The sequence below is a fragment of the Heloderma suspectum genome, chromosome 5 (assembly GCF_057233095.1).
Source record: "Heloderma suspectum isolate Gila_16-S chromosome 5, 16-S_ref, whole genome shotgun sequence".
Classification (NCBI taxonomy): domain Eukaryota; kingdom Metazoa; phylum Chordata; class Lepidosauria; order Squamata; family Helodermatidae; genus Heloderma; species Heloderma suspectum.
Window position 1 is genome coordinate 20869519 of NC_139462.1, and position 14261 is coordinate 20883779.

Below are 14261 nucleotides of genomic sequence, written 5' to 3' on the forward strand. Positions count from 1 at the left end.
CTAGCTCTTCCTGGTACAGAGAGACTGTGGTTCCATAGTCCTGAGCGGTATCTAGGTTTATTAGACAGAATAGGAAAAAGAAAAGCTTCCCCTGTTGAATTTCTAGTGTGGCAGGTGGAGGAACAGACAAATGGTGGTGCTCTTGAAACAACCATGTCATTGCTCCAGGGCTGGCAGCTGATCAGTAATCTAGGAAAGCTGTTCTGATTTGTGTGTCTTAGACAAATGGTAGCCCCATTGCCTTAATCAAGTAATAAAATTATGCTGGGCGATGCATTTTTAACAAATATCTTCTGGTTTCTTCTTGGCTTCCATGATGTGCACGTGGTGTGCACAAAGTTAAAAGGCCAATGGCTCCATTTTGATGATCTTTGGAATTGAGAACGAGTCTTTGAACTTGAGCACACTCCGGGAGAGAGCGCAGGACAGGAAGGCCTGGCGTGCTATGGTCCATGGGGTCACGAAGAGTCGGACACGACTGAACGACTGAACAACAACAACTTTGCGCTTGAGGGCACTAGTTTCCAAGCAAATGCTTGACTCAGTAGGCTTCAGCATAAAAGGCTGAGGGAGTGAGTCGTGAGGAGTTGTGTAGCAAAGGCAAGGAAAATAGAGAGAGAAAGGGACTGAGGGACCCACCCAGTGTGCCTTGACCTTGGGTGGACATGATAAAGTTCAGCAAAATCCTCAAACTACAGGGCATTCTGTGGACTTCTTTAGCATCAGGCATTTTCACTGGGTTTTCAAGGCCTAGTTCTCATGCAGGTGGTAAACCTGATATGATTGAATGATGCTGCAAACAGACAACAACAACCTTGCATATAAAGAACCAAGGGCCTGTAGGAAGGCTTCTAGTCTATCTTTTTCCCTGACGTGATGGGTTTTTGTCTTCAGGTACTGCTTGGTATGGAGAAGTGTTTTAATGATGTGAGCCTCCATCTGCATCCTGAAGTGGGTACAGCCCAGACACAGACTGTAATTTTTGGATCAGGAGACCTGGATTCAAATACCCACAAAAGCACACTTCAATAGAATTGGGCCAGTCGTCATTGCTTGTTTACCTCACAAGGTTGTTGTCAGGTTAAAATGGGAAAATCCCATATAACTTGATTTTCTTCTTACCTTCAAAATAAAGGTGTTTGGACAGAATACAGTATGTTGTCTGAAAGAGACTGGTGCTGCTCAAAATGCTTGTGGCGACTGCCTGAATGCAGTGTAATTTCATTGGCTGTATCTGTTCTGAGATGAAAAATTATCTCCTGGCCTGGGGAGGAAATAGTGTGCTCATTGCAAGACGCTTTCTGTAGCAGGATGGATGGATGCGCAGAGCTTGGTGTGTTGGCATCAACATCTTACAAATGTTGTGTCACTACGCAGGGCGTAAAACTTCTTGACACAGTCATCTACTCCAGTGGCTTTAATCCATTGCCTCCCACGGAGTATGTAGTGTTATTATCAAATGCTCTACCACAAGCCACAAGTAAAAAAATAGGACATAAAAACAGCACCCCAGACAATGCAGCTTTATTTTGATATATAGATATATTTATGATATAGGGTCGGTGAAGCAGCAGTTATTGCCCTCACATAGTACCTAAGGCCAGCTGAGTTATTTTGGCACCTGACCGCCCCCACCCCCAAAGCACTTCTCTTCTCTGGCAGGAAAAATGCAACACTAATAAATTAAGGACGCAATCCTGTGGCTGCTAAACAGCGGCTAGACGGCTCTAGGATTGGTCGGTTCCTGGAGAACCGCCTCCCCACCCCTTCCTCTGCCACCTCGTAGGCGGTGCAGGTGGTCCCTGGGCTTGTAATAGCAGCATGGAGTGGGGCAAAGGGGCGTTCCTACGGGCAGGGAGTACGGAAGTGCCAGTACGACGCGTCCTATGTGTCATCCGGCCTCCTCACTCCGTGCTCCAACGTCCTGTGGCTAGACAGCTGAAATCGGCTGTCTAGCTGTGAATGCAGGGTGACTGGAGTATGGAGGAAAGGATCCCCTCTGCACTCCTCCCACCGTGCATTGGATAGGCAGTCCAGCTGCCTCTCCACATACGATTGCTCCCTAAATAACTAAGCATTTACTGCCATCTTGTGGCACCACAATCAGCTGCCTGAGGCAGCTGCCTTACTCTACCTAGTGATAGGGCCAGCCTGGTTATGATATATGTGTACAACACAGAGATCTCAGGCATGCATTTAATGGCCCAGTTTGCACCTAATGAACCCACATTTTTTAAAAAATTGTGGGTTGTTGTGTATGCAGCAGTATGCTGGTGTATGCTGTCTTTTTGCTCCCACTGGCTAAACAAACCACAGATCTTTTGTTTGTGGTTTGGTTAGTGTTATGTGCGAACCAGGAACTGGCTTTTCTCTTCCCACACAAGCCAGAGAAATAAACCATGGCTTGTTCTTGGATTATTTTTCTGGCATGTTGGGAGAGAGGCAAGCTGGAATTCCTGTTTCACACATAGCACTCTTGGTGTCAGGAGAGCCCTACCAGCCTCTTTCAGTAGACTCGAATAGCCAACTCAAGACACAGATGAAAGGATTCTTTTCTTTAATCCTTTTACAACTTAATGACTCTTTCAGATGCTAATCACCAGCGACTAAGCAAGGAACAGCAGAGTAGCCTATGCTCCGAGTAGGCAGTTGATCCCCGTTTGAAGGAGAGTCACTTGAAGACCCTGAACTTATGGGCTAGGGAGAGATCCTCCCTCTTTCCCTTGGGTCCATGGGAGGCGGCCGTTGCTTGCATGCCAAACGGGTGCTACGCCTCCTTTCCACACCCTCCATCGCTCGTCGCTCCCTGCGTCGAGCGTCTAGCGAGCCCCATTCCCGCACTTTCTCACTGCTAGGATCACTATCTCAGGAATGCCGGCAGGAGGAATCTCTGCCAGCTGCTGTGCCTGTGAGGGATGAGCTGGCTCCTCTCCCATGGATTGCTGATCCTCCTCAGAATCAGAACTGCTCTGGGGTTCTATCGGCTCGGTTTCCACCCTGACACTTAGTTAGTGTTATGTGATCACCACCCACAAGGCTGAATAGCTGATGTGGAAGCAAGGGATCGCCCCACCTCTCCAATTCAATCTATGCCAGGAGTCCCCAGCCTTTTTGGACCCATGGGCACATTTGGGAATTTGAGAAACTGCTGTGGGCAGCACTACAGAATGGCTCCCACATAATGGCTGCCCTGGGGCCTGGCTAGTCAAAAGACAAGTAATTCACTCAAGAAACCGAGTACAAGCAGAGGAAGGGTCTGAACACCAAAGCCAATCCACATATTTGACTTCACAGAAACACAACAAGATACCAATTTAAGTTTGCAATCTATGCATGATTGCAAGGAACTCAGTGGGCCTGCAACTCCCATCAGCCCTATCCAGCATTGCCAGTGGTGAGAGATCATGGGAATTGTAGGCCAAAATATCTGGAGGGCCCCAGGTTGCCCACCCTGGCCCTAGATAAAATGTTGGCACACTGTTTTCTTTAACGGTGCATATATATTGCCCATGAAAATGGTACCAAGTATTCCTAGAACTTGCATTGGAGACAACAGAATTTTTGTGAACCACCTTGGTTTGTTCCAGAAAGACAGTATAGAAATGCAATAAACAAAACAATCAAACTGATCCGCTACTGCCCATCTTAATTTTCTCATCCAGCTATAACGTCTCTCTCTCTTTCCCCCAACCCCTTTTCTCTGAAGTTATCATACAGAGAGATCAGACCACAATGGAGAATGCAATTGCCGGCCTGCGCTGTGGTGACTTTGAGCTCTCCGACATTTTTTATTTCTGCAAAAAAGGGTTCGAAGAGATTGTAGAAGATGAGGTCACCCAAAGGTTCACCTCGGAGGAGCTAGTCTCCTGGAATCTCCTCACCAGGACCAATGTTAACTTTCAGTACATCAGTTTACGACTGACTATAGTGTGGGTTATTGGAGTCTTTGTGCGCTATTGCTTTTTGCTGCCTCTTCGGTAAGTTTAGTGTTTGTTCTCTCTCTCTCTCTCTCTCTCTCACTCACACTCACACTCACACTCACTCACTCACTCACTCACATGAGGCTGTCTTACACAAGTTGGACCATTGGTCTGTCTACCTCAATATTGTCTATCTTGCCTGGCAGTGGATCAGCAGTGTTTCAGACAGGAGATCAAGTAGGAGATGTCCTACTTGTGGGTTTCCCACAGGCAGCTGGTTGGCTACTGTATGAACAGAATGCTGGACTAGATGGACCTTGGTCTGATCCTGCATGGCTCCTCTTATGTTCTTATGGGTTTGGTCTCATTTCCCCATTCTTCTTCCTCTAGCCCAGGGTTGAGCAGCTTGTGTCCTCCAGGTGTTTTGGCCTACAACTCCAGTCATCTCTACCCAGCATAGCCAATGATGACGCATGATGGAGGCCCCACATCCCCTGTGCCTGATCTAGGGGAAGTAAACAATGCATCTGTATCGTGCTTACAATGTAATTTCTAAACCTTTATCATGACTAGAGGTGTTGACTTGAGGATGCTGAGGCTTTAAACTTAACTTTCCAGAATTCTGCAGGATAGGCATAAGGTATCCAACAGATGGGTCAATTTGGGTGTAGACCACCTTTTCATTAAATCAGTGGCAAAACTCCCATTGATTTGGATGGAACTAGGCCAACTTCAGGATTTGGGGGCTTCCTAGTAAAGAACCACTGTGTACCATTTTAACTTGTGAGGGCCAAGGGTGCACAAGCTGAAAGAACACCCTAGAGTCCTCTGCTTAGCTTGCTCATGAAAGCAAGCTAAGCTGCATGCCAAATAATAATTACGCTGAAGGTTTATACTCAAATTTGGCATTGGCTTCTTTTAAAAGAGGGCAGTAAGAAGCCTAGTTAAGACTAAAGGTATGGCAAAGAACGTCTTTATTTCACGTTGTCGCCCATGACATTCTCGGTGGGCCTTTTGTTGGCTTCTAGGAGCTGGCATTGCTACCTTCTGAAGTTGAGCATGAGCTGCATAGTACTCTTGGAGTCTGATATTGGTGCATCTGACAAGCTAGATTTAACTACATATGGGCCAGGGCTTGGTCCAGAGCTACACGATGCAGCATCCTTGCTGAAGCTAAGCAGGTCTGGGTCTGGTCAATGCCTGGATTTATTTATTTATTATTAAATTTATTAATCGCCCATCTGGCTGGTCACCCAGCCACTCTGGGCGATGTACAACATACAATAAAACAGTTTAAAACAATAAAATTCTACAATAAAAACATTTCCTAATATACCCTAACCCACCCCAAATGCCTGCCTGAACAACCACGTTTTTAATGCACGACAGAAGCTCATTAAAGAGGGGGCATGATGGAGTTCCCTAGGGAGGGAGTTCCACAGAGTGGGGGCCACCACAGAAAAGGCCCTCTCCCTTGTCCCCACCAGTCTAGCTGTCCTGGCTGATGGGACAGAGAGAAGGCCATCCGAGGCTGATCTTGTTAAGCGGCCTGTCTGGTGCTGCTGGAGGCGCTCCTTAAGATAGGCTGGGCCGCAACCATATAGGGTTTTAAAGGTCAAAACCAACACCTTGAATTTGGCCCGGAAAACAACTGGTAACCAGTGCAACTCCTTCAGCACTGGAGTGATGTGATCTCGCTGGCGGCTGCCTTTAAACAGGCGAGCCACCGCATTCTGTGCCAGCTGCAGTTTCCGAACCGTCTTCAAGGGTAACCCCACGTAGAGCGCATTACAGTAGTCTAAACGAGAGGAGACCAGGGCATGTACTACTGATGGGAGCAGATGGTCGGGAAGGAAGGGGCGCAGCCGCCGTATCAGATGGAGTTGATACAGCGCTGTCCGGCTCACAGCTGACACCTGAGCCTCCATGGACAGCTGGGAGTCCAAAATGACCCCCAGGCTGCAGACCTGTTCTTTCAAGGGTAACCGTACCCCATTCAACACCAGGTCAACATCCCCCAGCCTCCTCTTGTCTCCCACCAAAAGTACCTCGGTCTTGTCAGGGTTCAGCTTCAGCTTATTCCTCCCCATCCAGCCACTCACCATCTCCAGACATTTGGACAGGGATTCTACGGCCAACCTTGGTGAAGATTTGAACGAGAGGTAGAAATGCGTGTCATCCGCATATTGATGACACTGCACCCCAAACCTCCTGATGATAGCCTCCAGCGGCTTCACATGGATGTTAAATAGCATCAGGAAGAGAATGGAACCCTGTGGCACCCCACAAGTAAGTGGCCACGGGTCCGTAACCTCCTCTCCCAGTGCTACCCTCTGGTACCTGCCAGAGAGGAAGGACTGGAACCACCGCAATACAGTGTCCCCAATGCCCAACCCCTCCAGGCGGTCCAGGAGGATACCGTGGTCAACGGTATCAAAAGCCGCTGAGAGGTCGAGGAGAACAAGGAAGGAGCATTCACCCCTATCCAGAGCCCTCCTCATATCATCTACCAAGGCGACCAAGGCCGTTTCTGTCCCATGCCCAGGCCTGAAGCCCAACTGAAATGGGTCTAGATAATCAGTTTCTTCCAAGTGTGCCTTCAACTGCACTGCCACCACCTGCTCAATCACCTTGCCCCAAAATGGCAGATTTGAGACTGGGCGAAAGTTGTTCAGAACTTGAGGATCCAAGGAGGGCTTCTTTCAGAGCGGTCTTATCACTGCCTCCTTGAGGGCTGATGGCATCACTCCCTCCTCAAGGGAGGTGTTCACCGCCTTGATCCCCTCACCCAGTCTCTCTCTGCAGCCCATAATGAGCCAAGATGGGCAAGGATGGTTGGCCGTACAGATGAAAGCACCTTGTCCACTTCATCAGGAGGAAGAAGCTGGAACCGATCCCACAAAACCGGTTTGCCACAGGCCGCCTCTTGCTCACTAACTGTATCCACAGCATGCAGAGTAACACACCTAATCTGATCAATTTTATCTGCAAAGTGCCTTGCCAAGACCTCACAGGAGGCCTTAGAATGCTCCAGTGGTTCCGGAGCCACAGGACTGACCAGGCTCCGGACCACTTGGAACAGCCTCCTGGGACAGCACTCTGCAGACGCGATGGAGGCAGCATAATATTCCTTTTTTGCTGCCTTCACCACCACGTGATAGGCTGAAGATACAGCTCTAGCCCGTGTCTGATCGTCTTTGGAGCGAGACATCCGCCACTGGCGCTCTAGCCGTCTCACCTCCTGTTTCAGAGCTCGTAACCGCGGATTGAACCATGGTGCAGTCCGAGCTCTGTTCAGGGGGAGAGGGCGTTTCGGAGCCACCCGATCTAATTCCCCAGTGACTGCGGCATTCCAGCCACCCACCAGGGTCTCGACCGAGTGGCTGTTGGTGTGCCCCAGAGAATCCCCAAGCGCGTTCAGGAATCCATTTGGATCCATAAGACGCCTGGGGCGGACCATTTTAATGGGTCCTCCACCCCTGCGGAGGGGTTGTGGAACCGAGAAGTCCAACGTCACCAGATACTGATCTGACCATGACAGGGGGGTGGTGGATATACCCCCGACTTCCAGATCACTCCCCGCTTCTCCAGAAACAAACACAAGGTCTAGTGCATGACCGGCTACATGGATGGGCCCAGTTAGAATATGGTGCAGCTCTCAGGAGGCCATGGTCTCCATGAAGTCCTGAGGTGCTCCTGTGAGGATGGCCTCCGAATGTACGTTGAAGTCTCCCAACACCAATAAGTTAGGGGACTGTACACGCACATCAGAGACCACCTCAAGCACCTCGGCCAGGGAGTCAGTCATGCAGCGGGGTGGATGGGAGACTTCCCCAGGACCCCTATGTATTTCACTTTGAGTTCCATCATGCAAGAAAGGCAACATATGAATATAATAAATAAATACGTATTAACTCTGTAATGATCGGGAGGCCCCAAATACTTAACCTTAAGAAGGCCTTTTCTTCTGAACAAACTTGCTGGACAAGGTCTCCTCTTGCAAAATATTTAAACATAAGCATAAGGGTGCTACTGAACTCAAGTTCTCCTTGTGGGTTTCCCGTGGACAGCTGGTTGGCTGCTGTGTGAACAGGTCTGATCCAGCAGGGCTCTTCTTGTGTTCCTATGCTCCATGTAGGGTTTGCCAGTCTCAAATGGATAATACATTTTGGACTCTCCCTTTTATCTTTCAGGGCTACCTTGGCGGCCATTGGGATACTTTCTATGATTGTGGGCACCACGTTGGTAGGACAACTGCCAAACGGGGAGTAAGTGGCTCTCTTTTGTATTAGTAAAATTTCCTCCAGCAAAATAAGAGATTACAAAGCACCATACGTTTTGACTCAATCTTAGGTGGACCTCTTCCGTCAGTGAGGGTATTGTTCCAAGTGTGCAAACCATGTCACTTCATAGAATTATTAGAATACGATGTTGACAGTGAATGCTAGCAACTGGCCAAAAAATAGTATGATTTTGTAAGTTCAATCTGAAAAGGAATGTGGAAAATTGAATTGAGGCAGAAGAAGAGCTGAAGCAATTGAGAAAGGGATTAGGAAGAGGTATTGTTTAACCATTATTAGTCATTGCACAAAGCAGAATATGGAACTCCTTAGGGTCAACATAACAAGCGAAAACTGTTCCTAGACCGTAGTATTTCATACAACTGGGGGAGGAATGAGAAATTCACAAAATAAATAATGCTCCGCCATATCAAAAAATCCCTGTGCCTAGAAACCTAGATGTTAAGGAGAAGTATTCTAGCCTTGTCCTGACATACAAGTTTTCTGTGCATAGAATTTTTTTCTCCCTATGGAGGGATCATTCAGTTGCCCAATCCCCACCTGCAGTCTGAAGACGCAGAGCTGCGAAGCCGTTCCACCATGTAATGACTGTTTTGCTTCTGCTTTGCTTTGTCTAGACCAGGCGTGAGCAAATTCGGGAAGTCTGGAGGCCGTTTTCACCCCTGTGGCACCCAAAAATAAAGTGCCCAAAGGGTCAAAATTAGCTTGTTTTCAAGCTAATCATGACCCTTTGGTGCTCCATAGTAGCTATGGAGAATTAAAAGGGTCAAAAAGGCTTCAAAAGGTCAGTTTGGATGCCATTTTGTGTCTGTGCATGCATATATACACATACAATTTTGGGGTGTAGTAGTGAGGGACCACACATTTCCTGCCTCTGGTCTAGACCATGAAGGACAAACTGGAAGTGGCACACCTGAGTGTGATGTGTGGCCATGGATAAGAGACAGACACAGAATGAGAGACAGACACACAGGGTGAAGGGTGGATTCTTCCTTTTTTTTTTTTTTTGCAGTTGTAGAAACTGCAAGCCTTCAGCTGTTGGTTGAGCAGGGCCAAGCCTTCATTGCCTGTACATTTGATGGCCCTTTAGAGCCAGAGAGATGCTCAGAATAATGTGACTGATGCACAGCCTTGCACAGATTTAGACTGGAAAACTTGTTCCCACCCATCATCAATCTGGGTAGAAAATCATTTGGACCAGAGTCCCATTCCAAACAGCACCTAAACACGTGTGTCTATGTATAGCATATATCTCCAGCAACTTGATAAGTAGATTGTGAAATGGTACATTAAAGTAACTTCTGTATCTCTCGTTACTACAAGAGACTCTTGCTTATAGCCAATACATTTGTTAGTCTGTTGTGGCAAAAACCAGTCTTCTGGCACTTTCAAGACCAACACAGCTACTCTTCTAGAATGCCTAAATTAATACAAATTATTAGACATACATTTAAGTGTTCATGTAATTATCACGGTCTGTATTTTTTTGAATTTCGTTTCTCTTTCGCTCTATGCCCATGCCAATCCAGGATAACACTTCATATGTCTGATGGAGAAGACTAATGCGTGAAAATTTATGCCATAATAAATGTGTTAGTCTTTTAACGTGCTGGAAGACTCTGTTTTTAAATTTCAGTCTGTGGCTGTTTACCTTAATATTGGATGTCTAATTTATGCAAGAGTGTGATAATAAGTTGCTTATGGGTGTTCAGTTGCTGAGTTACAGGAGGGCATGGGAATTAGGGCAGTAGTGATCACGCTTGCAAGATCTACTGTGTATCTTACTAAAACCCTGACATCGAGCAGCTGGAACCAGGTGCCAAATGGTGGATCAGACATCTGGACATACGCTTAGAATTGAGGAACAGAGTGCTTCTGAGCACATGCTCAGCCTAGGAATTTGGTTCTGGTGCTGATCACAATCTCCCAGCCCCCCACTTTCCTGATTTTCCCTGAAGGGTTCTTTTTCAGCAACCTACTTTAGTGGGAAATAACTTTTTAGTTGTTTCTACTGATAAACCACTAGCAGTGGGAAACTTGCTGATCTGTTGGAAATCACTCAGATCTGTTGGTTGATTCTGATCCATCTTCTGCCCATCCCTGAAGCCTTTGGTTGTGCCAAAGGCTTCTTGGAAAAAAGGGGTTTTTTAAGGAGGGGTTTGAAGGAAGTGAGAGGTGGCATCACATAGGTGTTCAGGGAGGCAGTTCCAAGCATAAGGGGCAGCAAGGGGGAAAGGACAAAGTCTTTTGAGGGGGCAGGAGTCCTGTGAAGGGGGGTGGAGCTGGAGGAGCAAAGTTCACAAGCAGGGATGTATCAGGATATAAAAGTGGAGAGAGAAGGAGAGAGAAGGGGAGGCCAAGGTCATGGTGGGACAAGTAGGTTAGGCTGCATCCAGTAGCAGACAGGAAGCCAGTGGAAAGATTCCATGACATGCTAGTTCATCCTTGCAGCATACAAAATGTGAAAGTTCGTGTTTTACACAGAACAGCATACAAAAATGGCATCCTTGACCTGCAGTCTGAAGTGGGCTGTCACATGATCAGAGCAACAAGAAGTATTGAAAGATTTTGGCTAGTGCTGTGCCAAAAATTTCTCCCACATTTTGACCATTCTCATTCAATTTGATAGAAGAGAAATTGCTTTTGAAAAGAAATTCAATACTGAAGACATTTCAGAGAAATTCTCATGGGTTGGGCTTGGGTTTCCTGGGCTTAAACCTTACTTAGGAGGTGGCTGAGGAGTGAACACAAGTGTCCTGTCTTTCAGTGTACAATCCTCACTTTGGCAGCCTGTAGCCTCCTCAGCCCCCTATGCTTCAATTGAAGCCCAGTGGAAGGCATCATGAGCTAATTCCTCCCTTAGGGCTTTTTCAGATCCAGAAGTGCAGGCAGCCTGGGAGGCTGGCTGTGATTAGGTAAGCTCAAAAACACCACCAAAAGAAATTCAACATAAATGACAGGCTGTCCTGAGAATGAGGCAGAACAATGGAAGCCCCTTTCATGGGGGAAGAAAACTTGGAGGAAAGATTTTGGCAAAGCATCCCACCTCATCCCTGGAGCTGGACACCCCCCCCCCCGCCCACACACGCACGCACACACGCACACGTGCATGCACATACACACACACACACACCTCTGCATTGTGGTGGATGCAAAATGGGGGTCAGCCTGCCAACACAGTTGATGCTATTGCGGCACAAACCCTCCCCAAACCCCTTACCAAAAAAAGAAAGAAGCTGTGCTACAAGCCCTGCCAATGGGGAACCTTACCTCTGAGAAACTGTTGAGAATTTCTCCTTCCCCTGGAGGAATTTGGTGAAATTATCTCCCAAATTTCTCTGCCCACAAATAAGGTGGAGAATTTTGAGCGGCCATCTGTGCACAGCTCTAATTTTGTCACCAGAGTGCTGGATAGATGTGAGGGGGCCAAGGTGAGATAATGGGAGACCAGGAAAGAGCAGATTGCAGGAGTCTGGGTGAGAGATGATCAGGGCTTGGACCAGAGTTTTTGCTGAGGAACCAGAGAGGAAGAGCTGTATTTTTGCAATGTTGTCTGTGGACTAAATACAGGGGACGAAGGAGATACAGGAGTTAAAGATAAAAGCCAAGGCTACATTCCAGTTCAACAGGGTGGATGGTAACATAATAAATGGATAAGGAAAGCATTTGTGGGGAGTGCTTGGGAGGAAAGATAAGAAGTTCTGTCTTGGGCACAGTGAGTTTGAGACAATGCTGAAGCATCAAAGCAGAATGTCAGAGGCAATTGGAGGTGGGGGCTGGGGGTGATTTTTATGAGGGCAGTTTCAGTGGCCCTTTTTTGGGGTCATGTAATATAGACAGAGCGGCTTCAGCTTATTTCAAAAAAAGAAAGAAAAATCATGCTGGCTCTCCCACCCATTAAGATGATCGAGTTTGTTGTGTTAAAACAATTGCTGCTGTAATTCTGGGATCCTGGGGAATGGCCGTATGTGCCGTTCTGGCCAATTTCCAGACCTGTTCTCATACCTGGATGTTCCTGCCTTGTAGAACCAAAGACTGGCTGAGTGATCTTGTCCATCTCACATGCTCCCGGATCCTGGTCAGAGCGCTTTCTGGCAACATTTACTACCATAATAAGTGAGTGACATCCTACATCAGTACTGTAGCTAGATCAGCTGTCTTATTATGGTGCAGCGTTGTGTAGGTAGGAGCAAAGATTTATTTATTTTATTTCTGGCATTTATATACCACCGAATATCACAAAAATCTCTTGGCGGACTTAAGCCTGGGCTACACGTCATGCAGAATGAATTGTACCAACTGCAAGTGGGGGACCCCATCTTCTCAACGTTCCTTGCATACAAATCTCCCTGCAAGTAGAAAAGTGAACACAGCAGAGTGTGCTGAGCTTCGGCATTTCTCCCTGATGTGATAGCTGTTGCTTGTTACTGAAAGCGAGAGAGTGTGTGTGTGTGTGTGCGTGCGCGTGCGCGCACGCATGTATTTGTGTTTAATGTGGGGTGCACTAAAAAATGGCATTCTTCATCTGTAGACTGAAGTACAGTCTAGTCTATCACCTCAGGGTTCTACCACCTCATTCTCCATGCTGTATATACCAGGCCTTAAGGCCTATGCCTCTATCCACTAGCAACAACAAGAGAATTGCTGTGCACCTTATGGAATTGACTGCTAGAATGTGTAATGATGGTCACAACCTTCTGGCTTATTTGCTCCGATGTGAACCTTCCCGAACATCAAGATCCTCTCCTGAGGAACTTCTTTAGGTCCAACTGCCTTTGGAGGTGAGCTGGGTGGTGACCTGAAGGTAAGGCCTTGTCGGTGGTGGCACCTCGGCTTTGAAATGCTGACTGATACCTTTTTGGTACCAGGTGAGACCTTTTTTAAAAAAAAAAAAATTCCCAGGCCTTTTTAGCTATTTTCATAGTTTAATCCCTGTTCTGGCTCTGGTTTTTATCTTGTTTAAGCATCTGTTTTGTTTTGATTTTTATCTGGCTTTTCATTATTGCTTTTACTGTCAGCTGCTCTGGAAACCCTTTGGAGTTGAAAAGCAGGGATAAAGTGTTCTAAATGAACAAAAATAAAAAGGCCCTATCAGCAACAGCTATTAGTCATGATAACTAAATAGAACATCCCTGCTAGACATCTGTCACCACTGCACCTTGCTTGAGCTTCCACAGACATCTGGAAACGGATTGCTTGTCAAGAAGACTTTGATCTGATCCAGCAGGAACAATTCTGATTTTCATTAGGAGTGGTTCAGGGGCAAAGTGCCCCAGTGCCCTGCATCGTTCTCTGCCTATCCTTAGGATTTGCAGAATACACTGATATGACCAGAACAAGCAAATATGAGCAATGTGGCTTACTGGGCAAAGCTTGCAGATGCTACAGGATTGAGCTTATCCTTGGGTAGAATTAGGGTTATTTTTCACCATTTCCTCAAAGCCTTAAGGGTACGTCTTGTACATCTCTTATCCTTGGAAGGCACAAGAAAATAATAGAGGTGAAAAGAGGTTCATAGGCACTAGCCCTGAATTTCTAGCTGTCCAAGCAACCTAGTCCTTGATTTTTCAGCCCTGTAATATTAGGGATGTTCCAGTCACATTAATTTCTGCTTCAGTTTATCTATTACTCTGTAGCATTCCTGTGTGTATTACTGTCCCCACCTATCCACCACACAGGTGACTCTCGTATGAAGCAAGCACTTCATGGCGATACCTCATCACGAGAGTCGATCTTACTACTTGAGTGGGTGGGACTTCACATAACCTGGGTATTTCCATGATTGGGGAGCGCCCACTTCATTTGTGAATTTGCCTGCACGGTGGATGTTGTGGGTAGGTGGGTGGGTGTCGCCCACTCCTCACCACTGTGAAGGGGAGTACCATAGTACCCAAGGACACAGAAGTCTATTTGTAAAGTTATGGCAAGACGTAAGTTTTTCAACCCATAGGTTATCTAAAGCAGGGTGGCCAGGAAGTAGCTCTCCTGATGTTTTGGACTTCAACTCCCAGCATTCCTGACTATTGGCTATGCTGGCACG

General features: G+C 46.9%; 1 protein-coding gene across 2 annotated transcripts in view; it reads left to right on the forward strand.

The window, feature by feature from the left end:
* Nucleotides 1–14261, forward strand: part of GPAT3 (glycerol-3-phosphate acyltransferase 3) — a 52225-nt gene that overhangs the window by 19659 nt on the left and 18305 nt on the right. For both annotated transcript variants that reach the window (XR_014791962.1, XM_084855469.1), the window contains exons 3-5: nucleotides 3707–3977; nucleotides 8114–8188; nucleotides 12248–12337. Coding sequence is in view for 1 of the 2 variants with exons in the window: in XM_084855469.1 (XP_084711595.1) it covers nucleotides 3707–3977; nucleotides 8114–8188; nucleotides 12248–12337 (436 nt within the window). In the remaining variant the exon portion in view is untranslated. The remainder of the gene's footprint in view (nucleotides 1–3706; nucleotides 3978–8113; nucleotides 8189–12247; nucleotides 12338–14261) is intronic.